Genomic DNA, 24,383 nt, shown 5'->3' on the forward strand with positions numbered 1-24,383 from the left:
GACTGATGACTCGGAGGTGGACTCATCCATTACCCAAGCTGAATTCACTGAGGTGGCTGATGAGCTCCTCAGTGGCAAGACTCCAGGGGTGGATGAGATTTGTCCTGAGTATCTTAAGTCTCTGGAAATTGTGGAGCTCAGCCTTTCCGGTAAGGTCTATTCCAGTGTAGTGGAGACGAGAATCTGACCGGTAGTCAAACCTCGGATTCAAGAGGAGTAGTGTGGTTTTCATCCCAGTCGTGGAACACTGGGGTGCTGGACTCCACCATGGTTGAGCATGAGCCACTGCTCCTCCATGTTGAGAGAAGCCAACTGAGGTGGCTTGGGCATCTATTATGGATGCCTCCTGGACACCTCCCTGGAGAGGTGTTCCAGGTAGGTCCCACCGGGAGGAGACCCCGGGAAAGACCCAGGAGCTAGAGGAAGTGTGTGTAGAGAGGGAAGTCTGAGCCTCCCTGCTCAGCCTGCTGTCTCTGCAACCCGGCCCCGGATAAAGTGGAAGAAAATGGATGGAGTTGGCCAAGCAAGTCTCATAATGTTTGAACTTTTATTATACAAAGTTGTTCTGTAGTTACTTGAAGGATAAATAACAGCTACATGACACATTTGGATCATTTTCAAGGAAATAAATGCTGTTTTCAGTCTCTCCATTGGTATCAGTTGGTATTGGTATTGGCAGATGCTTAAAGCCATAGTATCAAAATAGGTATCAGAACTGAAAAAGCTGAATTGGTGCATCCTTATTTTTAACAATATTTATTTTAGATGACCTCATCTGCTTTAAATTATAGTGGCCTATATAATGTTGTGATGTTATGTGAAACAAGCAACACCAACCATACATCAGAAATAAAATGTACATTATTTTTTCCACATATAATGGGAACTGCGCATTTTCTTTACATACACTTTCTCTTTACATTAATTTACATTTTATTTATTGTAGCGTTCATCTAAAACAGCTGCATTCTCTTCTCTTACCAACAAGCTTCATATCCTCATTCATTTCATTCATAAATCTCCCCTTTGCCTCCTGTTTCCTTTCTCAAACCCTTTAACCACTAACCCTCCTTTGTACATGTCCAAAGTTCAACCATACCTAACTGGTGTAGCTGCTGAGAATAGGTTAATCCATGACAGAACAAAAGTCACCTCTTGTAGTGAGACCCAGATGATGCCAGAGGACACAATTTTGAGACAATGCAGTTCCATGAGTCTCCAGATGAGCTCCTGAAGCCTGCGCAGTCCTGACAAACCCTGGTACAGCAGCAGACTGGCCCGGTCCACAATCACATCCCACTGGTCCACAGCTGAACTCCTAGGAGGACTGTCTGGAGAACAAAATAAAACAGAATGAGCCATGGAAATCTATTAGGGCTGCAAGATTAATCACAATCGAAATCACAGTTTGAATGGATGCAATTAGCAAATCACCATCATTTCCTCCACAAACAACAAAATCCTTATTCTTCCTAAAATTACGGACCCTGTAGTTCTGGAAATTCATGTGATTCTTGTATTAGTTTGTCAGTTTGTATGTCAGTCTTTTTGTCACTTCTCTGAAAAGTGTTTGTAATGTGAACGTTGTTAATCCCAAATCTAATCGCTTGTCATAAAAAACACAAAGAAATATTTTCCTCAAATTGTTCAGCTGTACTATGTTGTATGTATGTGTGCATGTATGTCTAATCATTTAATTAATTGTCTATTTGATCATCACATCGTTCTGTGCCTTGTTGCAACTGTTGTAAAAATCTACAGAAGTGGGTAATAAAAAATACAGAAAAAAATGTATGTAATGCAACTATTTACATACCATACATTTCAGAAGAGTTTGTAGAGGTCTAAAATACAGGGTTAATGTTTTTTCATAAAAAAACAAAACAAAAAACATTCGATAACTTAAATATTATCAGTCAATTAAACCTGCTATTTCAGTCCCAGCAGTTACCTTCTCCCTCCTCGCTTGGCTCCTCTCCAGAGTCTTTCTCTGAAGACGTCTGGAGACCCACACTGTTCAGAGTGTCCTGGCTTTTGCCTTCTCCCATCTGCTCCTTCGCCAGTCTGAAATATTAAAAAGAGAGTCAAACAAAGTCGAAGAATAAAATCTAGTTGTGAAATACTGGAATCTTACTTATTTCTGAACTTCGCAATTGTTTCCTTGATGCTGAGAAATAGAAAACAAAATGTAACTTTCACAGTGCTTGGACAGTGTTATTTACTCGATGAAAAAAATATATCTTACGTGTCTCTTATTACGCCAATTGAACTCTGGAGCTCCTCATCACTAAAAGGAAATGAAAACATTGATTTGATCTTAAATTACACTTAAACTACACAATCATTTTGTGTAACTGCACATCATGCCATCAAATTGTGTTTAGGACTATTTCATATATTTACATATTGTGCCCTTGTCCATCTCTGTCTACAGTATGTGTTGTTTTATATATTGGAATTGAAAATGTACAGAATATTTGACAATAGACCAGTGACTTACAATGAAATAGAAGCGACATGACGCTAAAGATGTGGTGCTATGTTTACACACACCTGTGTTTTAATGTCATAAAAAGTAACACAAATTGTATCACACATATACATTTTGCAATTATTATTATTATTTTTTTTATTTTTTTATGAAGATGGAAGCCTTACTGCTGGAATGTTGAAGTCCTACAGCTGGAACATTCTATGTTATTTAAGATTATAGGTTTTTTGTGCCTTTCTTGAAAACATACATTCATACTTTAATTCGTCTGCTCAAACATAAATGTGAGTAAAGATGATTTATAAAATAAGTTTGTGCACCTGGACGCCTGGCGCACTGGTACATTGTCCAGGTCGGTGAGAGCGAGGAAATCGGCGTTGAAGTAATGCAGCTGGAGTATGCAGGCCAGTAGAAAAGCGGCGGGAAGCAGGATCCGAGCAAACAACTCCACCGTGTCATAGCGCTCCAAACCAAGATCACGCAGACTGAAGAGAAGGGCAGCAAAACAAACTCAGAACATATTATATTAATAATAAGAACAATAAGATTTTAATGGTTTCATTTCAGTGTTGTCACTATGTTCAAAACAGACGCTTGATACTCAATACTCTACACCACAATGCCAATAAAAAAGCATGTAATACAATGTAGTAATAGTAGTTTAATATTATCTTGTGGTGTTTTTCCAATACTAAGAAATAGACTTGATTCTCAATACCAATTCTGATACCACAATGATAATACTTTTTTGTATTTTTATTAATATATATATTTTTTTAGTTGGACAATAAAAAGAGATTTTCAACAATAAATAATAATACTTTCTTTTATATTAGCTTGTGGTCTTATATCTGTGTAATCTCTCAGTGACACAGGTGGATACTAGTCTGTATGGTCTTATATTTACTATCTTTGCTATCAAATCTAATCTGATCAGTATCTAGTTTTCACACTAGCTTTAGTATTGATTACTATGTGATTTTAGACAACCCTACTTCTAACTTGCCAACGGACAGACTCACCCATCCTCCGACATGCCCATGATCTGCCTGAACAGAGCAGACACACTCCTGAACTGGTACATGTAGATAGCAATCAGCACCACCATGGAGTAGCCCACCACCACAGCCCAGAAGGTCTTCAGGACACGGCGCCACACATCATAACGCGTCTGAAAAGGAAACACTATTCAATACAAGGACATTTGAACATTTAGCACAGTTATAGCTACAGCTGCCCTAGGGCTGACTGGGACGTGCCGGTTATTCTGCTCCAAAGGGCTATTCAACCTATCACACAATCACAAAACATTCACAATATACGTATTAAGTGTCTATGGCAACGAGCACACAATAAAATAGAATGTAATTTGGTTGTACAATGTTCTAGTTTGAAGTAGAAGTTTTAAGTTTGACATGGGCCAACTGTGATGCCCAGACAACTAGGGTTAAACCTGAGTTGGATCTGGGTTAGACCTGGTTTAGACCTGGTTTAGACCTGGCTTAGACCTGGTTTAGTCCTGGTTTAGACCTGGTTTAGACCTGGTTTAGACCTGGTTTAGACCTGTTTTAGACCTGACTTAGACCTGGTTTAGACCTGGTTTAGACCTGGTTTAGACCTGGTTTAGACCTGGTTTAGACCTGGTTTAGACCTGGTTTAGACCTGGCTTAGACCTGGCTTAGACCTGGTTTAGACCTGGTTTAGACCTGACTTAGACCTGTTTTAGACCTGGTTTAGACCTGGTTTAGACCTGGTTTAGACCTGGTTTAGACCTGGTTTAGACCTGGTTTAGACCTGGTTTAGACCTGGTTTAGACCTGACTTAGACCTGGTTTAGACCTGGTTTAGACCTGGTTTAGACCTGGTTTAGACCTGTTTTAGACCTGTTTTAGACCTGATTTAGACCTGGTTTAGACCTGGTTTAGACCTGACTTAGACCTGGCTTAGACCTGTTTTAGATCTGGTTTAGACCTGGTTTAGACCTGGTTTAGACCTGTTTTAGACCTGACTTAGACCTGGTTTAGACCTGGTTTAGACCTGGTTTAGACCTGGTTTAGACCTGGTTTAGACCTGGTTTAGACTTGGTTTAGACCTGGTTTAGACCTGGCTTAGACCTGGTTTAGACCTGGTTTAGACCTGGTTTAGACCTGGTTTAGACCTGGTTTAGACCTGGTTTAGACCTGGTTTAGACCTGGTTTAGACCTGACTTAGACCTGGTTTAGACCTGGTTTAGACCTGGTTTAGACCTGGCTTAGACCTGGCTTAGACCTGGTTTAGACCTGGTTTAGACCTGGTTTAGACCTGGTTTAGACCTGGTTTAGACCTGGTTTAGACCTGGCTTAGACCTGGCTTAGACCTGTTTTAGATCTGGTTTAGACCTGGTTTAGACCTGGTTTAGACCTGGTTTAGACCTGACTTAGACCTGGTTTAGACCTGGTTTAGACCTGGTTTAGACCTGGTTTAGACTTGGTTTAGACTTGGTTTAGACCTGGCTTAGACCTGGCTTAGACCTGGTTTAGACCTGGTTTAGACCTGGTTTAGACCTGGTTTAGACCTGGTTTAGACCTGGTTTAGACTTGGTTTAGACCTGGTTTAGACCTGGCTTAGACCTGGTTTAGACCTGGTTTAGACCTGGTTTAGACCTGGTTTAGACCTGGTTTAGACCTGGTTTAGACCTGTTTTAGACCTGTTTTAGACCTGTTTTAGACCTGGTTTAGACCTGGTTTAGACCTGGTTTAGACCTGGTTTAGACCTGTTTTAGACCTGTCTTAGACCTGGTTTAGACCTGTCTTAGACCTGGTTTAGACCTGGTTTAGACCTGGTTTAGACCTGGTTTAGACCTGGTTTAGACCTGGTTTAGACCTGGTTTAGACCTGTTTTAGACCTGTCTTAGACCTGGTTTAGACCTGTCTTAGACCTGGTTTAGACCTGGTTTAGACCTGGTTTAGACCTGGTTTAGACCTGGTTTAGACCTGGTTTAGACCTGACTTAGACCTGTCTTAGACCTGGTTTAGACCTGGCTTAGACCTGTTTTAGACCTGGCTTAGACTTAAGTTCTTTTTTATTGTAAAATGACATTTCTCATGTTTGCCAAAAGTGCCCTTGCTTTCCTGAAAAACACCACACAGTTTTCACATTTACTGTCTCGTGGCCAGTTTTCTTCCACCAGTCTCTTAAGTATGTCCTGACGTCACCTCCGCCGCTGTTAGGTGGACGGCTAAGTGCCTGCAGACTGGGGTTTTTAAAACGTCAGCAAAAACACAAGACGGGGAGAGGAAATCAGCTGAGAAACAAGAACGGATGCGTGGGTCAAAATCAATATCTGTAATTTGGTCATTTTTAGGGGCAGATGGTGTAGTAGTACTGTGTGTAAACGCTGCTAATAAAATATGTGTTAACAGTAAATGTAAAGGTACACTATGGAACTTTTCTGGTGGGGTTAATAAACTGTATTAATTCTGTCAGTGAGTCTCACACCTCTACAGATCTGACTCGTAACTTGGCCCAGTGGCTGTTTGCAGGTGGAGCCAATACCAGAAAATTAATTATGAAACTTATATTTTAAAAAAGGTAAAATATAAATATTGCTGTGCTGACAATAGCTGTATGATGTAGCTGGGACAGTGCTGCACATAGTTATACCAGGAAATGGATCAAGGGCAGGACAATCACAGCTGTACACAAGAAGTGGACAGGCAAACTTAAATCATATGAGTAAAACAGATTTAATTTTAGAAACTGTTGTAACAATGTAAACCTAGTGTATGATTTCTTATTGACACTGATTTGTGTTTTTAGTATCAAACTTAGAATAATGAAAGTGATGGCCAAGTGTGTAAACTTGTAGGTGTTTTCATGTTTAGTGGTTTTCTGTGCCATGCTCATATGACACAACTGTTAAAATGATTTTGCAAAGCGTAAAGTCAGAGCAAGAGTGAATTAGTGTAGACGAGAATCATTACTCAAACTTAGGTGTGGCTTTCTTTCATAACATCTTTTGTTACTGGCTTCACTAATTAGAACATACTTTTATTGTTTCATGTTAAGGTTAGAGCAGAGGTGTCCAAACTGTGACCTGGGGGAATTATTCAACTGAAAAGGAAGATTTAAAAAAAATATTTAATTTATGGTCAAATGGAAGACAGAGCTGGGATAAGTTTTCTTCTTACTTTTTGTGTACTTTGATCTGCTCAAAATAAATTAATTAAATGAACATCACATTGTACTGTGATACAGATCTAAAGCTAATGTTTCAAGCCTTATTATTTTGACCCTACCAAATATGTTTCAAGATGTGGCTCTCAGTGAAAAAAGTTTAGACACAACTGAGTTAGAGGTAGTTTCATGTGTTCATGTTTTTCATCTTCTTGCACCTCCTTTTGAGTGGGCGTTGCCTAAAATAGACCATGTTAGAAGTGTACTTTTTAATTATAAAGGTGTGAGTATAATCCACTGGTTAAACCTGATCTCTAACAATGTGAGCTTAAAGGTAACTGGCATTTAACCACTGGCAACTTCTAGTTCACCACTAGAACCACATTCTTACAGCTGGCCATATAATAATAGAAGTCTAATTTATGATCCCTAATGTTATTTGCAAATCCATATCTTAGCTCGGTGTTAATGCAAAGAAAAACCATTAATATCAGTCGATTGTGCTTGTCTCGGGCCCTCTTACACCAGCACCACCAAAAATATGAGACACTGACTGCTTGGTACCTTTCGTGCCTTTTGGTGTCTCATGTTATTGCCAGTTTCACTCATGAATTGCTATGCATACAATAGTCTCCACACATGTATCTTATCTATTCAATTCAATTCAATTCATTTATTTTTGTAACGCCCAAAATCACAACAACAGTTGTCTCGAAGGGCGTTCATGTTTTGGTTGATGGGGGAAACCGGAGTACCCGGAGGAAACCCATCCAGACACGAGGAGAAACATGAAAAACTCCACACAGAAAGGCCTGGTGACCCGGGGATCGAACCAACCTTCTTGCTGTGAGACATGAGTGATGGCACTCAGTCACCGTGCCGCCAAGACACAAAAAACAAAACAACAGGAAGAATCAGACACAACAGGAAAAATCAGACACAACAGGAAAAATCAGACACAACAGGAAAAATCAGACACAACAGGAAAAATCAGACAACATAAGAAATCGGCCAGGCGAGGGGGAGGAAGACCAGACGAGGAGGAGGAGAGCCGGGTGAGGAGGAGGAGAGCCAGGCAAGGAGGAGGTCCAACTATCATCGGGGCATCCCCCTCCGTGAGCGTGTCTGAAGAACAGTTCTAGGGCTCCATCTGTCTGGAGGTCTACACTGATCCAGTCACTACACTGTGTGGACACAACTTCTCCAGGGTCTGCATCAACAAGCACTGGGACAACAGCACCCACTGCCAATGTCCAGTTTGTAAAGAGGGCTTCAGCACAAGACCACAATTAAAAATCAGCACTTTTATATCAGAAATGGTGGGTCAGTTTAAGAAGCTCTTTGAAGCTGTTGGTCCAGCAGACGTCAGCTGTAACGTGTGACTTGAGGTAAAGCTCAAAGTCCTGACGTCATGCCTGCTTTGTCTGGCCTCCTACTGTCAGAACCACTTAGAACTTCATCTGACTATTCCTCACTTGATAAGGCACCACCTGATCGAGTCAGAAGGAAACTTAGAAGATCACATTTGCACTGAAAACGACAAGCCTCTTGAGCTTTTCTGCAGCAATGAGGAGATTATTTGTCTCCAGTGCACCTCCTTGGATCATAAAAACAATGATGAAGGAGGAGGGGGAGATAGAACAGGCCAATGTGAAGCAAATGATCAAAGAGAGTGCAACCTAAAATTAAGGAGATCCAGCACTCTGTGGATCTCAGTCAGAAAAACAGGAGATAGAAAAGGGGGTCAAAGTTTAGAATGAGTTGATAAATTGTATGCAGGAAAGTCTAGAGCATCTCAGACAGGGGATTAAGCAAAAGCACAAGAAGGCTGAGGAACAGGCTCTGGAGTGGATACAAGAACGTGAACCTGAAATCGCAAAGTTGGAGGAAAGAAGTACTGACATGGAGCAAATCTAGTACTCTGAAGATCATCTCCATTTTATACAAACATTCAAATTAGACAAACCTGCTCCCATTGTACAAGACTGGACAAAGGATGTCATCATATGAAGGAAAAGTGGCCAACGTGTGGCAGACATCAAATTGAAAATAAGTGAATATTTGCATAAAAACAATAAAGTTTATCAGTTTGAACATTAAATATCATGTCTTTGTAGGTTATTCAGTTCAATATAGGATGAAAGAGATTGGCAAATCATTGTATTCTGTATTTTTGTTTTTGTTTTACACAGCGTCCCAACTTCATTGGAATTAGGGTTGTATATTTGTGGAATATGATGGGGGAATTGTGACTTTTTATGACGTAGATACTGCAAAGTGTATTTACTCCTACACAAACTGCTGTTTCACTGAGGACCTCCTACCTCTGTTCACTCCTGCAGTCAACAAAAGTGGAAAGAATTCTAATTCTTACTCCTGTGGTGGTTTGGGTTTTACAATTATTAGAGGAGAGTTTAATGTACCCTCAATAATATATCTTTAACTCACCATTTCAAACAATTTTTGCCTTTTTTGAAGCTCTAAATGTGTTACTCTGTATATTATCAACGCATTTCAGTCAAATCTGAAAGAAAAAAGAATCAGGATAAAATGTGTACAATATCACATGTTTAATGTTAACCTGAGGAAATATTGACTATTGTCAAAATAATAATAAAGTTTAGGCTCTAGAATACAACAATTTAATCTGATTTAGAGACAGATTTATACCATCCAATGTGGCACTACAGTAATATTTTTCTGTGGGGTAGTTTGTGTGTGCTATGTGCACAGAGTGTGTTCTGCTGCTCTAACCATTCATGGCTCTGATTGAGGGAATGCAGTATTTGAATGCTTTAAACAAGAGATTCCCAAATTGTGATACCAATACCCCCAAGGGGATCGGAGTGACCAGATGAGAGTTAAGGAAAAACAAAATCTTGCTATTTTGTCTTGAACATCAGAAATTGTGTAAGTTGGTCAAGGTCGCATTTGCCTTTAAGTGAAGTTAAGAAATTACTGAGATCATTATTTGGAAGAAAAAAAAACATTAAAACTACCAGCAAATAATTTGTACTTAAAAGAAAGAATGTGACACTCAAACCTGGTACAGGACGACGCAGAAGAGAAAAAGCACAATGTAGAGGATCTTGTAGACAACCACCTGAAATATATAGACAACATCCTCTTAGCTAATCAAGAAATGTTTTTGAAGGTAGTTTCATTTAATGCCTATATTATTTATCAGAGCATATGCAGCCATGCATCCATGGGTTTCAGCTCCCTGCAATTTTTAGCTCGTTCTCCATTTAAAAGATGAAATATTTTGTTATGTTTGTAATTATTATATAACCCATAACCCGCCCCGGATGAGTGGAAGAAAGTGGATGATAATAATGTTACATGTTAATGTATTAATCTATGCTAACACATGGTAATGTTGTCTCCGGTGAAGACAACACAAAATGTACGTGCAGCTGTGCAGGTAACACGTTCTGCCTGTGGTGACCCTGAACACTTTCTCTGGATCCTGACAGAACAGGGGTCAGCAACCTGCAGCTCCAGAGCCACATGCGGCTCTTCCATCCTTATACTGCAGCTCCACATGGCTTGGGAAAATAAATTATAAGTATTTAATTGAGGTGTATTTTATTTGTGTTAATTATTTTTTAAAATTTTAGTTCTAAATTGGAAGATTATTATGATCTTGAAATATTAAAATTACATTATGTTTTATTATTTTTCGTCGCTCAAAGTAAGTGTCATACTCACGGTGGTATACCCACAAAAACACCGCCCAAAATGCATTTGCAGGTGTAAGTCAACCTGATCTGGAGCTGGCTGACAAAGCTGACAAAAATATGTGGGTGTCAACATTCAAACTCTTAACAGAGGATCTTGAAAATGTTGCCCATCAGAAGGCCATTCTTGTTCAAAATCACAGTGAGTGATATTGAGAAGACCAGACAAACTCCTGTTTGAAACATGGAATTCCATCCCCGATACCAACATAAACATGAAGAAATATGCATTTGGAGTCCTGTCGATCTTCAGATCCACATACGTTTATGAGCAGCTATTCTCCATGAACTATGTTAAAAACAAAAACCGCTCACGTCTCTCAGGCGACAGCTCACAGTCCTGTGTGAAGATGAAAGTGCAGCGCCGATTTGCAGACACTGTGCAGAGGTTCAGGAGCAGAAGTCCCATTAACCAGGTAAAATAAATATTTATGCAGATATTTATTTTTCATTATTCAGTGACATGGTGTTTTTTTTCCCAATTTATTTTTAAATTCATGTCAAGTCTACACTCATGCTCTGAAAGCCCAAAGGAGATGAGGCTCATGGCATTTTTTGTTTGCTACATGGATAATTTAAATTCAGCTTTTTAATTAATTTGAAACACTATAGTTGCTTATACAAAGTGTAAAGATAAAAAACACCAATATATCCTGTGTTATCTTCAGTTTAGATGTTAAAAAGTAGTTGCGGCTCCCAGTGTTTTCTGTTCCATGGAAACCGGGTCCAAATGGCTCTTTGGGTGTTAGAGGTTGCCGCCCCTGTACCAGAACATGTAGCAGCCCTCTTCTCCTGGTGGATCAGGGTATTGGATTTTGTCAGATGTCACTCCTTTCCTCCACTCTGCTCCTCTGTAACAGTCCTGTCTCTCTTTGAATGCCAAAATACCCCTTGTTTCTCACAGTTTTCAATATTTTGAGGTGAATGCCACCTTCCCCTTTGAAATAATGTATAGACGGGTACCAGCTTTCAGAAAGCAGGGCTTCTCTTTACAGACACTACAAAGATTTATCATCATTTCCCTTGTCTAAATCTTTTCAAGCCTATGTACCTTTCCAGAGAAGCTGACTACAAAAAACATGGAGCAGCAGAAGAGGATCCAGTATTTGACCAGTGTCCCTTTTACACCCGATATCATCATGGCAACCAGTGGAGAGGGCTGACTCTCCTCCTCTGAGAAACACAGACAAATAATCAAACATTGTATTTCTATTGAATAAGAAGTCGAGACAGAACTCAAATGTACCTGACATCACTTTGACTTCATCCAGGGATTCTGTCTTCAGACTCTGTGCCTCCGCTCTCTCCTTCAGCTGCTGACGAAACATCAGCCAAAAACTGAAGCTGTACAGGACCTGCAGCATCGGCAAAATATTCAACTGTTCAGTGTGACTTGATAATAGACTAGTCTATGTATTTAGATTGAAAGCCATTTTTTATGTAAGACCTAACAGTAAGGACTGTGAAAAGTACCGAAAATCAAACGCTAATTGGTACTAAAATTAATATCAAAAGTAGATGCGCTACTAAAAAAAATAGCATTCACTAGACAGAAATGAACCTTTCCTGAATAGCTTTAAAATGATGTAGTATGAGGCCACAGATCGTACACCCATGGACCACTATGGAACCTATCTGGATAACATGGTAATATAAAAGAAAGCACTATGATTTCATGTTGAAAATCACATTTTATTGTCTTCAGTTCAGAACTGAAGAAGCGGCTTGGATGACCAGCAAAACATCTTCACTCCTACAACGATTTGTCCAGCTGACAGATTTAAACTTCATCTTTAGCTTTTCTATGACTTTACACAGACTTATAACAGGCAGACACTGTTATCAATTTAAACACTAGAAGCTCAAAATAACTTGAAAACTGGATTAATATTTAGTGCAGCATTATTGCCACACACAAGGAAAGTTTCACGCACTTACCGGTCACATTTCAGATGTCTTAAGGTTTCTTAGAGTTCATTATATCTGACCTGTTTGCTAATCATTCATTAGAATTTAATGAATATCTCGCTGCAAAAAAGCCAAATTTGTGTTTTAAAATGCAACTGTACTTTTGAACAATGTCATTTGTTATTGTATAAATGTCAGACCCCAGCTGACTGTAAGGATTAGGACTGCTGGGATATTTAAGCAGCTGAGTTGACATTTGTTTAGTTAGAAGTAGAACCAATAGTAGAAGCAATATGGCTGCCTTTAGATCATATGTCAGGCATGGGCTCATTTCTGTACTACAATAAGAAGCTGTAGAGGGTTGAAAAAAATAACTTCTATTCAGTGTTTCATGTATTTATTGCAGCTTATGTTCATTAACACAATAGTCTTTTGGGGGAGAGGAATAAAATGTGTCATTGTGTCAGTGGTATTATGGCATTCAACATTATCCTTTATTATCTAGATTTTCTTCAGTACTATATCTGTCTCTAACCCACAGTGTGCTCTGTGCTCTAACCTTGGCCCCCAGGTGCACACAGGGCGCGGGGTGGTAGCTGTTCAGGTCGAAGTCCACGATGACGGCGGGCGGCAGAGCGGGGTAGAGCTCGGCCCGGCTCAGGCGCAGGCCGCTGAGGAAACCCAGAGCCACGAGCGCCGTACCGTACACCGCCAACACCGGGGCCGACATCATGGCGTACCTCCTGCGGTCCCGCATCATCCAGATTATACACGACCACACCAACAGAGCGAAGGTCAGCCAGTTGTTGTAGGTGATGCTCCATATCTACAAAGAAAGTTAAAGCTCGTCTTAAAAAGCTTTGAACGTATGTGAAATGTCAGAAGCATCAGTTAAAGTCATGTGCATGTTTGACCGTTGAGCTCAGGTTGAGTCTGGCTGAATTGCTAACTAGCAGCTAATTAACCAAACAACAGCTAATTTATGACATTAGCATCACTCAAACTCTTTGTTCAATGTAAAAAAAAATAGTGTTTTTATGTTTCAGTTAACACAATGATTATGCATTTAAGTATACAACAAAATAAACAAAATCATTTCAAAAAGTAATTGGCTACTTCCCAGCCACAGTAGATGTGACAGACTGTATAGGCCTACATAAATCCTTTATACAGTCTATGGTGTGGAGTATAGACTGTTAGTAAGTTAACTATTTATTGTATATAAAGTAGCCCATATGAACATGTGTATGCCATTGGTAGAAAGAATACATATTCTCTGTGTTCAAAGTTATTATTGAAGCTATGGAGCTCAGCAGTGACACCAACCTCCTGGTTCCAGAAGCAAATTTCCCATAAATTTTTCGACAATTTTTCGACAAGACATTTTGCAGAATCTTAAATTTTTTACCAATAATATTTAATGCTGATGGGGGAAAGCTAAAATTAATATTATTAAAATGTATATTTTTGTTGAAATATAGTTTAAATATATCTTGTCACTAATAGAAACGATCAGATTCTACATTGGTGAATTTACCTTTTGGATATTTCATGGTAAAGTACAATGTAATGGATAATAAAATCTGGCTCTTGCTCCTCATGTGAGCGTAGGACATCATCATATTCTAGATTCTGAAAAGCACCAATTGAAGATGGGTTTAACCTCCTTTTATTTTGTAATTTGTGTACCTTACATCCTGTCTCACTGATCATAGAAGTTTTCCTTGAGTATTGATTTACCATCATTATGATCAGAGCGCAGACATAGCTGTGTTTCTGCACCAGCTGACCAAAGATGACGAGTCCACTTGGACCTGAAGCTGGGGCCACACTTTCAGCCTGACTCTGCACAGCTTCATCCTTCTCACCTGGGTCTTCTTCACTATTATTGTCTGTTGTATGAAAAAAGATAAGGTAAGTTCCAAGATTACAACAGACACTCTTGACTTGTAAATGTTTGACAAATTATCAACATTTCTTAACCATTTGAGTCCAAATATTTGTCTTCATACACCGGAGGAGGGAAGCAATTCGTATATCCAGCTCCTCCCAACAAAGATCCCAAATCATTTTTTTGGTCTTGCCAGGAACAGGTGCTCATTAGAATCGCTGGCTGTAAAAACATGTTGGATAAATGTAAATGAAAAATGGGTTGAAAACAAACAGCTCATGCGCTCATAGGTGATCTTGCATGTTCTTTTTACTGTTCTGTTTAGTGTCTGTGCTAGTTAGGTTTAATGTGTAATATCTTGTAATGTCAAATTGTGTGTCTGCTGTTATCTCACTGAATGTTTATGACAGGTTAGACTAAACTCGATTCCAATACCACAATGAGTTAAAACACTCTTTAAACAATAGGATGTGATTTTCCACATTAAATCATTCTTTTATATTACTATTACCATTCTGTCTTATATCTGTGGAATCCCTCAGTGTCCAGTAGGTTCATAGTGGTCCATGGGTGTATGCGTCTTATACTTGTGAAAGATACAGCTCAAGATCATTCTAAACATATTCAGGAAAAGTTCATTTCTGTCCTGTGAATGTGACTTTTTTAGTATTGATTCCTGCTCAAATGAGTATCTACCTAATCAACACTATTATATTTATGATATTACTAAAATCCTGTCTAGTTTTTCTGTGAATTTGGTGAATTTATAATTGTACTTCTTGGTTGGACACGGACATCGGATGTGACATAACTGTTGTCTCACTTTTTTTTTTTTTTACAGTGTATGAATGCACATTGTGTTGTGCGTCCTGATTGGCTGTTGGACTGTAGACCATTGTGTCGTGCGTCCTGATTGGCTGTTGGACTGTAGACCATTGTCCATCAGTCTCCTCTGTGCCGTGTCTCCTGTCCAGTACAGAATGTGTTCAGACAAATTTACATAAATGTTCCATCATTTTTATTTACAGTATTGGAATACATTTATATTTTTATTTCTCAAACAAATGTTTGGGCCTGAAAACAGGTCTTGATTTTTGGTTTCATTCTATAATACTGAACACATTTTTTTAAATCTAAGAAGGTTTGAACTTTAAGAGAGAAATGTGAAAAAATGTTAATGCCTCTGTGAGAAAAGTGTATAAAGTGTGTGGTGAGGGGTTTTACAGACAAAAACATACAGAATAATTGTAAAAAATAAAGCTGACTACTTCGCAGATTTTTCCTATTGCGGGTTATTTTAGAACGTGACCCCTGCCATACAGCAGAGACCACTGTACTTCAATTTGAAGTTGCATCACCTCATTAGGAAGATAGGTTTCTTCATCAGTGCTGCTTAAAAGCTAAAATAAAGGCACAATGGAAATGGTTATTTAAACATGATTAAAATGTATTAGCTGACGAGTGGCATGTTGACAATGTTGCTTTAATTTAAAAGCTTACATTACCTCCTGTTTATCTCCTGTGATATACATGACCCTAGAGAAACTGGGGGGAACATCTGGGCTTTCCACTGGACTCTCACAGTCTTCATCATCATCTTCATCAGTGTCCTACAGGAGCACAGCTCTAAGTAAACCCAGCTACATTTGACAATATTAGAAGACCACTATGGTGCATTTGAATCAGACCTAATATTAAACTCATAAACTCATACGCTGAATGCTGAATTGCTTACTTGTTCTTTTTTTTGTTCATATTGTACATACTGTTGAACATAGCAGCTCTTTATGTTTAGTACAAAAGGTGTAGGCGTCATAAGCTTAGGCTTCTGCCTATTCCTTTTTCAGACTTTGTGTACTTTGATTTGCTTTTGTGGACTTAAGACAGAAATGTCTGAAACAAATAAATAAATAAATTAAAAAAAAAAAAATATTATGTATTCAGTGAGTTTATATTTTGTATGAAATGGGGGTGGGGCTTAATATTGTGCTTTAAGGTCATCTTAAGGTCTTGCAAAACAAAACTGCTATAAAATTGTTGCCCGGGATTCAGAATATGCACTTCTGCAATACTTTGTGATGATGTGAGTGTGGTCACTGGTGACTCTTCCAGATTTCAGATGGGTATGAGCAAGAGGTGGATTAGCCAATCAGGGACATGCATGGTCTGTCCATATCAAAACAAATCTGGCTGCTTATGAGGAAAAAAGAAAGGAAACAAATATCACTAAGGCACTAAACTCTGCACAGTCATGTTCAGTTCTGACTTGAGACGCGACAGAGGGACCAGGCTGATAAGATTGTACACATATGAGAAAAATTTGAACTTTTTGCTTGCATTTACATTTGGTTTGGATAAAAATGTACTGGTCACAACCTCTTGACAACAATAACAAAAATAAATAAATTATCGTGAGGCCAATATTGTGAATGGAAAAGCACAATTGACTTATTATAAATTATGTCAAAGTCTTGTCATGTCTCATCTCGTCTTCTTCTTGTGGACCCAATCTTGTGTCTCGCCCCACCCTTAGTATGAAAACATTAAATATATACCTCTTCAGTGATGTGGACCCATTTGTGCAGCAGAGCAACCAGGGTGTAGTACATAAGGAGCAGGACCACAGGGTTGACGAAGTCGGGCCAGCTGATGTGTGCGTGCAAACCCAGACTGTACGGCCTCGAAGGGTGAGTTCTGATCACTCCGGTCATACCAAACAACCTAGGAGAAGGAGAAATAGGAAAGAAAACCAAGATTCAAGATGTCATTTCCGGGTCCAACTGTCTTCACAGCAAATTTTTTGCTTTGTTTTTGACACTAGGCCACAATGGTGTTTACTTATTCATTGAACAAGAGACAGTTACCTTTCAAAATATATGTTAAACCACCAACTCTATCAAATGTGAAAATAATTAGGCATTGCATTGAATTACCAGCGTGTATATCTCACTGACAGACACCGAGTTTTTTACATCAACCTTGTACTTTTCTGTCAACATTGTTAGCGTTAAACAACTGCAACCCCTTTTAAAAGCAAGATATGTTGCTCCTAAAAAAAAAGTTAAAAATGTCAATTATTTTCAATTCTTGGACCTGGAAGTGACATTAGACTTACAACCGTGTATGACTCTATGGGAGACATACTCTTTTGGAACAGAAAATCCATTCTGCAATCTGAAATCTTACAATTAAACAGCCAATTCCACCATAGAATTATGACCTTTCTGCTACAATTTTAAACTATCTGAACTATATCTAAAATGTTAAGATGTCATATAAAAGAAACCTATTCATTGTTAATAGTATTAACAGTTATTTGTGCAATAAAATGTACTCTCCAAACTATTACTAATGCCCAAAATATAATACTACTATCTTCATAATTATGTACCAGGTGCCATATTACTAACCTGGCGTAGATGTCGTCATGTGGAACGAGCTGTTGTGACATGGGCAGTTGGTAGAGGTACAGGAGCAGCAGGTGTCCTCCACTGAAAATGGCCATCATCACACACAGAGAGCTGAAGAGGAGCAGGCTGATGGAGCGACTAAAGATCCACCACCAAACCAGGCCCAGGAACGTGCCGAAATATAGACTGGAGGTGAGCGATGGAAGAATGATACCTGCAGATACACAAACACATGGGGATATAGTCAGAAAGAACTATGTGATTTGGACGTAGTTACATCCCTAAATAAAGATGGCGATTAACTTAAGTAGATGAAAAAAAAGAGTGGTGCCTATGTGTTTCTTAAAGAGGGAGTATTAAGTAAAATCAACTTTTTGGCACTTTCTACCATGTTATAACGTTGCTCCCTCATCAAAAATATGCCTGAAGAGGTTTTAGATGTCATGCATGTTTAACTAATCTAGCGATCTCTCCCAGGCCACCCATGCTCCTACACTGCAATTTTCCATAAATATACAAAAGTATGATAAAAACAGTACACCATAATTTCACAAACCTAACGCAATGTGCATTAGTTTCATTAGTGGAATTGCACATTGTAATTTGATAGCACTCTGACGGGGGAGTGACTTAGCACGGAGAGCAAGTGGAGAGGGGACTCAAAGCAGCAAAACTGATAGTGAGATTAATTAAACATATTAATGTTTTTTACAGCTAATATAGCACTTTCAAATTTAACATGGTGATCTAAATGTTATGTGTTAGCAGCCATAATACCCCTGTTTAAAGATTTTATAGTAGACCCTGACATTATTCTGACTCTTTAAACTGCTTTAGACAGTAACCCTGGTATTTTCTGTGTTTGTCTTAGAAGTATCTCAAAGCTTTGCTTGGCACATTGAAAAATGACACTTGTATGAAACTACAATGACAGTAAATCTGGACAAAAGTTACTTTAATGTGTCATTCCCTTTGACACATTTGTCTTTTTAAATAAAAACACAAGAAATTAAATTTGTATATCATAAATAAATACATTTTTTAAGTACAGCTCCTTTATTATTTTTGTACAAAAGTGACCAATGATCTGTATAACTTAGAGCTCGGGTGGGAGCGTGCACGACTTTAGAACAGATTTTCTTTCACACAGCAAAGTGACATTGGGCTGGAACAGTCAGGCACTACTTTTGATGCTCACTTTCAAGTTGACGAGAAGTTACAATACTTAATTATTAGGAGTGGAATATAATTAATTACAAATAATCACATTATTGTAATATTTGTACTTTTTTTGTAGATATTTAAACCTGTCTTTGTACTTGTAATTGAGTATACTTATAGCCATGTTATTGTAATTAGTTACATTTTAAATCATAGACGTTCAAAAGTCCAAATCCACTTCTGTCTCTGCTCCTTTCCACACCCACACAGAGCAGCATCACCAGCTCTTATTGGCTAGAGCTCAGAGAATAATCAGACTGTGATTTAAAACAACAAAATTTAGTTTTACATTCTATAAAAGTGTGATCTAACATGCTTTTGAAATTGTGTTAATATTTTTAGCATTATTATCCAAGTAACTCTACTTTTACTTGATTACAAATTTTCAGTAACCTTTGGACCACTGATTATTAGGTACAGAAATACATTTTGACACAAAGCTTTAACAATATACTATTTGGGAGAAAAACACAAAATGTACTCATTTACCCTGCCTTTAACTTTAATGTGGGGCTTTGGTATAGCTTTCAAAGTCCTGATATGGCCAATATCGGATATCGCCCACTACAGCAGGACAAATATCAAACTAAAAGCATTGGTGGAAAAAGAATCAATATCGGACCATTAAGGGTGGGATTAAGACGTGAGATTGTGTTCACGGAGACATGATTTTAACATAATTCAAAAAAATATAAATTGTGTGTTTCCAATTTTGGCCTCACAATTTTTTATTTATGTTATTTAATATTTTTTTTTAATTATACAGGATGTTGTTTTTTTTTTGTCAAATCCAAACATAAACACATGGAATCTCACTACATAATTTTTGTCTCCCGATCTAGTTGCACGAGGGCTTGTCCCATCTCTACGGACCAGCTGTAGTCTTTTATTGTGATGACAGGGCTGTATTTGATGTTTGCTTGTGTTCTACCTGCGAGTCCCAGCAGTAAAGTCACCACCACCTTCCCGGCTGTGTTCATGATGGCAGAAAGAAGCAGCCTCAGTCCCGCCGCAAACACAAGGAACTTCTGGACAAACTGCGGAGGTCCCGTCTGAGTGGGGACAGTGGTCTCCTCTGAGCTGTCAAAGGACGAGCCCTCTGAGTCACTCTCCTCCTCGGACTCTGTGTCGGAGGTCTCCACGTCCTGCAGCAAAACACAACACATCACTAATCCAACAAAAACTCTAAACTGATTGAGCTGAGGTTAAAATTTGTCAATCATAAGTTTAGATATTCCTTTGAAATGTGAATTTCTCATTATATAGGTCCCAACCCTCCATCTGAAATCATAACATCATCAAAGAGCAGAATGTGAATGCAATCTATTGAAATGTATGTGGTGGTTTTCAAAAAGGTAAATGCATAAATGTTGAACCTGATTATACTAGTCCAAAGAACTCACTGTATTTTATTAAAAAAGGCATTTTAACAATATTTCGTCTACCTGCCCCCATCTGTATTAAATAATATTGGCCTATAGAATGTCATGATGTCATCTGAAACCCAGCAATATAACATGTGGGCATAATCACTGGAATTACTCTTATTTTCTGTCCTGTCACTTTTAAATATACATAGTCATTTTTTCTTAGTCTTCACTGATTATACAACACTGAGCATTGGCATTTTTAGTCTAAAGTTGGAGCTGGACTGGTGACCTCTGGGTGGGGGTGGGTGATGCCATTGTCATGGAGACTGATTTGGGGAGCGGGACGAAGGAGTTTTTTACAGAGTCTCAGGATGAAAAGAGAGGCGACCATCAGGCCAAAATCAGGAGCTAAATAGCGCACCACATCTCCTGCTCCCACCAAACTGAACCTAAGAAACAAAGATTTAGTATTTTTAAAAAAACCTAAATGAATGAATGAAATATTGGATGCAGGTTTAGTTGAAACACATGGATATTAACACACCTTACAATGCCAAAGTGGTACATAATATCTTCCCAGGGACCACTTCCTGAAAAAAGACATAGGAGAAATGTGTGCATGAAGTGTGTGCACGTTACACAATGTGTGCATGTTATTTTGAATTACATGTGTCTTACATGTCTTGTGTGTATTGCATGTGATTGCTGTATTAAGATTTAGTATTAACTAGAGGTGGACAACAATATTGATTATTATATATATATTATTTTAATCAACTCTTCTCTTTCTTATGAACAATATTATTAATTTTCAGAATATCTCTCCCACCTCTAATTTAACCAAATGCTTAATTTCTTGGAGAATACATATTGTCCTGAAAACTTTGAAAAGTAGTTTAGACATTGTCATATCACAATAGTGCCATAGCATTTGCACAATGTAGACCTGCTGTATGTTAAACCTGGACTACTAATAACTATATTTAAAAGTTCTATACGCAAATTGTAATGCCTGTTTACCTTGTACAGGAATGTAAGCAAAGGGGATTTGCATGAAGCACTGCAGAGCGAAGAAGGTCACACTGGTGTAGATGATCGTCCTCAATAACTGCCCCGTGCTGCCTGAGTCACAAACAAACATGAGAGAAAAGGGTCCTTTCAGAAACCTAAGCACAAGATATTTTAGGCGTCCCTTTTCACTACTTTAAGCGTCATTTTTATTGTAGTAAATTAATCTGAGAGTTGAGGTACATGACGACTTCAGCAAACAGACATACTGGTATATAAAAACAACACTATCATCATTTTCACATAAATTGAGAGCTTTAAGTAGAAACCTCTGCAAACATTTAATAGCATCACTATAGTACTTCCATCATTTACTTATAATTTCTCATTTTAGTTACACTTTAACTTTTAGCTAGAGCTGCACAATTTTTCACAAAATATGTAAATGCGATTGTGAGTAGATTTGTGATTATATTTTACAATATCAAGTTCATATTTTAAACGTGCCTTTAGCAGTTTTATTGAAGAATAACATAGATATTTTGTTTTTGTAGAGGAAACTAAGAGATAAAGGAACCTCAGAACTTGGAAATAAACCAAAAAGGACTGTCTCTGCTCTGATTTGTCACTACCTAAACCTCAGCACCTGCAGCCAGTCATTAATCAGTGCCAGTGCAGTGAGTGAAATCTGAAGGTTCAGAACTTTCACATGAGGAATGACCTGTCCATACACTGATAAACTTGTGTGCCCTCTATAGTCAAGCTCTCGCAACTTTGTGGTAAAGTATAATGTCCTCCTGAACTAATCCAACTGCAAAATTAACTTAACTGACCCCTCTTATGTTGTGGTACTGAAGTTATGTTGATGTGTGCACAGATTTTTTGAATTAATTAAGTAAAGCTTGTGATGTGTGCAATAATTTGATTTTACATAGCAAAATTTGAGTCAAACGACTAGTGTACTCATCCCTTGTTCCACTATAGTAATCTCTCCGATCAAGTTTCAAGCATTAATAGGTGGCTCAACATTAGCTGACCCAGCAAATGTGTTGTTGATGCCTTGGATTTTTACTAAAAGCTTTGTTTCACTTAAACCTCTCCTCTTCCCAATAGTAGTCACATCAGCTTACAAAAACCTGCACGTCCGAAGCACACAGGATGTACACGGCACTGGCCACTTAAGGCTCAGAGAGTGGGATCATTTTAGGCGAAGTGAAGATAACCGCGGGATCTATGGGGCTTTCAAAGACATAGACCAGAACGGTAAACGGGAGAAAGATGCTGTCAGAATGCTGAGCGGACATCTTTTAATTCCTCGCTGTAATTACCAGGCTATGTATAATTGATTCGACCACATCCCCTTTTACTAAGTACGCAGAGGGAGGAGTTCAGGTACTTAAATTCATCCAAGGATCAATACGGAAAGACACATAAACATACACAGGCAATACATAAGCCAGGGATGCAGTCTATGACAATCGAATCAAAATCGCAATTTTAGTAGGTGCAATTATTAAATAACAAAGGCTGCAATTGTTTGGTTAATAAAATGTCCTTTGTAAAGACACAATATCCAAAAAACTTTCTGTACCTGTAGATTAAACCTCTACAACCTGAAATGCACTGGATTCTTGTATTAGTTCATCAGTTTATATCATAGTTTTCTCTCAAACGTGAATGTGCCTGGAGTCCTTTACAATGTGCACTCTGAACAGAATCCTGTTTTATAAACATCTAATCTGCAAATGTAACTGTAGTAGCAAAAAATGGGAAAAAAGTAGGAAAAATATGAAAAATGAAATATTACAATATCAGTCTTGTTCAGTATTGCTAAACTGTTAAATGTTTCCAAGTACATTTGCTAGAACTACTTTTATATATATTTTAGTTTATTATGATTTTTAAGTAATTTTTACATTTATGGTTATGATGTGTGGAGATTACCCACGTATGTATAGGTTTTAGGTGGGATACAACATTCATGGGGAAAATGATACGGCCTGTAATATGGAAGATTTAGTTTGAGAATGTAAGAGGTAAAATGTACCAAATTTATGCCCCTGGAACTAGGACTGGACGATTTGTGAAAAGAAGAATTGTCAAAAAACACTGAATTAGATCTATGAATTGACAAACTAATGCAAGAATCACATTTCAGAACATGTGTGTACAGATCTAAACTACACGGTTAGCAGTTTTTATACAGAAAAAGACAAGACATTTTGTTGTTTATGGAGGAAATGAATGTATTTAAAATGCATGCTTTGAGATTTGCCAGTTGCTTTGATTGTGATTAATCTTGCATCCCTGTCTGGAGCAGAGTAACAGTTTACATGTACTTGCTGTGTAGAATTGACTTGATGATTGGAGTTCTCTCACCTTTCATAGTGGCCAGACTGGGGTTCGGCAGCAGCGGCAGAATCAGCAGATAGAGGAAATAGACCACCGACATGCCATTGTATCGGAACGAAGATGCTGGAAAGAAAACAGGTCACATGAATGCTGGAATTGTTTTACCTCCAGCACATTTTGTATGATTCTGTTTCTGTACTGTCTGCCTTCAACAGAACCAGGCAGCTTTGTACTGGAGCCTTACAACAATATCAGTCTGTAACAGTTATAAAGCTCAATTTATTATCAAATCGAACAACCCCAGAGCCATTCGCCAGCCCCTCATCAGGGATAATAAAAAGGGAGTTATTTAATCTCCTTCCTCTTTGCAGTGCATTATCATATGTCTAATCCCTAAACAACTGCTTTACACACCGGATTTATCACTTAACATAATAGATGATAGTAACATTTTTAAAACTTGATGTGTATTTTTGGGCACGGGCAAGCATCATACAAAAACTGGACACAGAGTAGTTTTCTAGCGGTGTCCTTTTACTCCTGCTTGTGTAATATTTTATTGAAGTAACAGTATTCTTACTTGAGTACCAATTTTTGTCACTCTTCCCACTGTGGGTAAGTTTACAAGTGACAAAAGCTGACAAAAAATGACATGTATTTATTGCATCACTCCTTCAGGTATAATTTTTGTGTCTACCCTTTGAAAATACCAGATTTTGTGCATTATTTAATGTTTTGTTCCAGTTACGTTAACTACAAATTATAAAGCAGATGCTACATCCTGACAGTTATTCTTTAAGACTCTTACTTGAGTACTTTTCCCAAATACTTTTTTACT

General features: G+C 38.2%; 1 protein-coding gene across 1 annotated transcript in view; it reads right to left on the reverse strand.

Annotated features, from left to right (window-relative positions):
• si:dkey-11f4.7 (piezo-type mechanosensitive ion channel component 2) overlaps window positions 1–24,383 on the reverse strand; it is a 57,206-nt gene that overhangs the window by 32,499 nt on the left and 324 nt on the right. The window contains 21 exon segments of the mRNA XM_033969535.2: window positions 1,153–1,331; window positions 1,952–2,064; window positions 2,135–2,167; window positions 2,246–2,287; window positions 2,812–2,976; window positions 3,514–3,662; window positions 9,689–9,748; window positions 11,437–11,558; window positions 11,632–11,740; window positions 12,853–13,119; window positions 14,034–14,175; window positions 14,267–14,406; window positions 15,543–15,584; window positions 15,690–15,794; window positions 16,740–16,905; window positions 17,595–17,808; window positions 19,747–19,960; window positions 20,475–20,634; window positions 20,730–20,775; window positions 21,206–21,307; window positions 23,573–23,668. Of these exon segments, the coding sequence (XP_033825426.2) occupies window positions 1,153–1,331; window positions 1,952–2,064; window positions 2,135–2,167; window positions 2,246–2,287; window positions 2,812–2,976; window positions 3,514–3,662; window positions 9,689–9,748; window positions 11,437–11,558; window positions 11,632–11,740; window positions 12,853–13,119; window positions 14,034–14,175; window positions 14,267–14,406; window positions 15,543–15,584; window positions 15,690–15,794; window positions 16,740–16,905; window positions 17,595–17,808; window positions 19,747–19,960; window positions 20,475–20,634; window positions 20,730–20,775; window positions 21,206–21,307; window positions 23,573–23,668 (2,666 nt within the window).

This window comes from Periophthalmus magnuspinnatus, chromosome 7 (genome assembly GCF_009829125.3).
Source record: "Periophthalmus magnuspinnatus isolate fPerMag1 chromosome 7, fPerMag1.2.pri, whole genome shotgun sequence".
Classification (NCBI taxonomy): domain Eukaryota; kingdom Metazoa; phylum Chordata; class Actinopteri; order Gobiiformes; family Gobiidae; genus Periophthalmus; species Periophthalmus magnuspinnatus.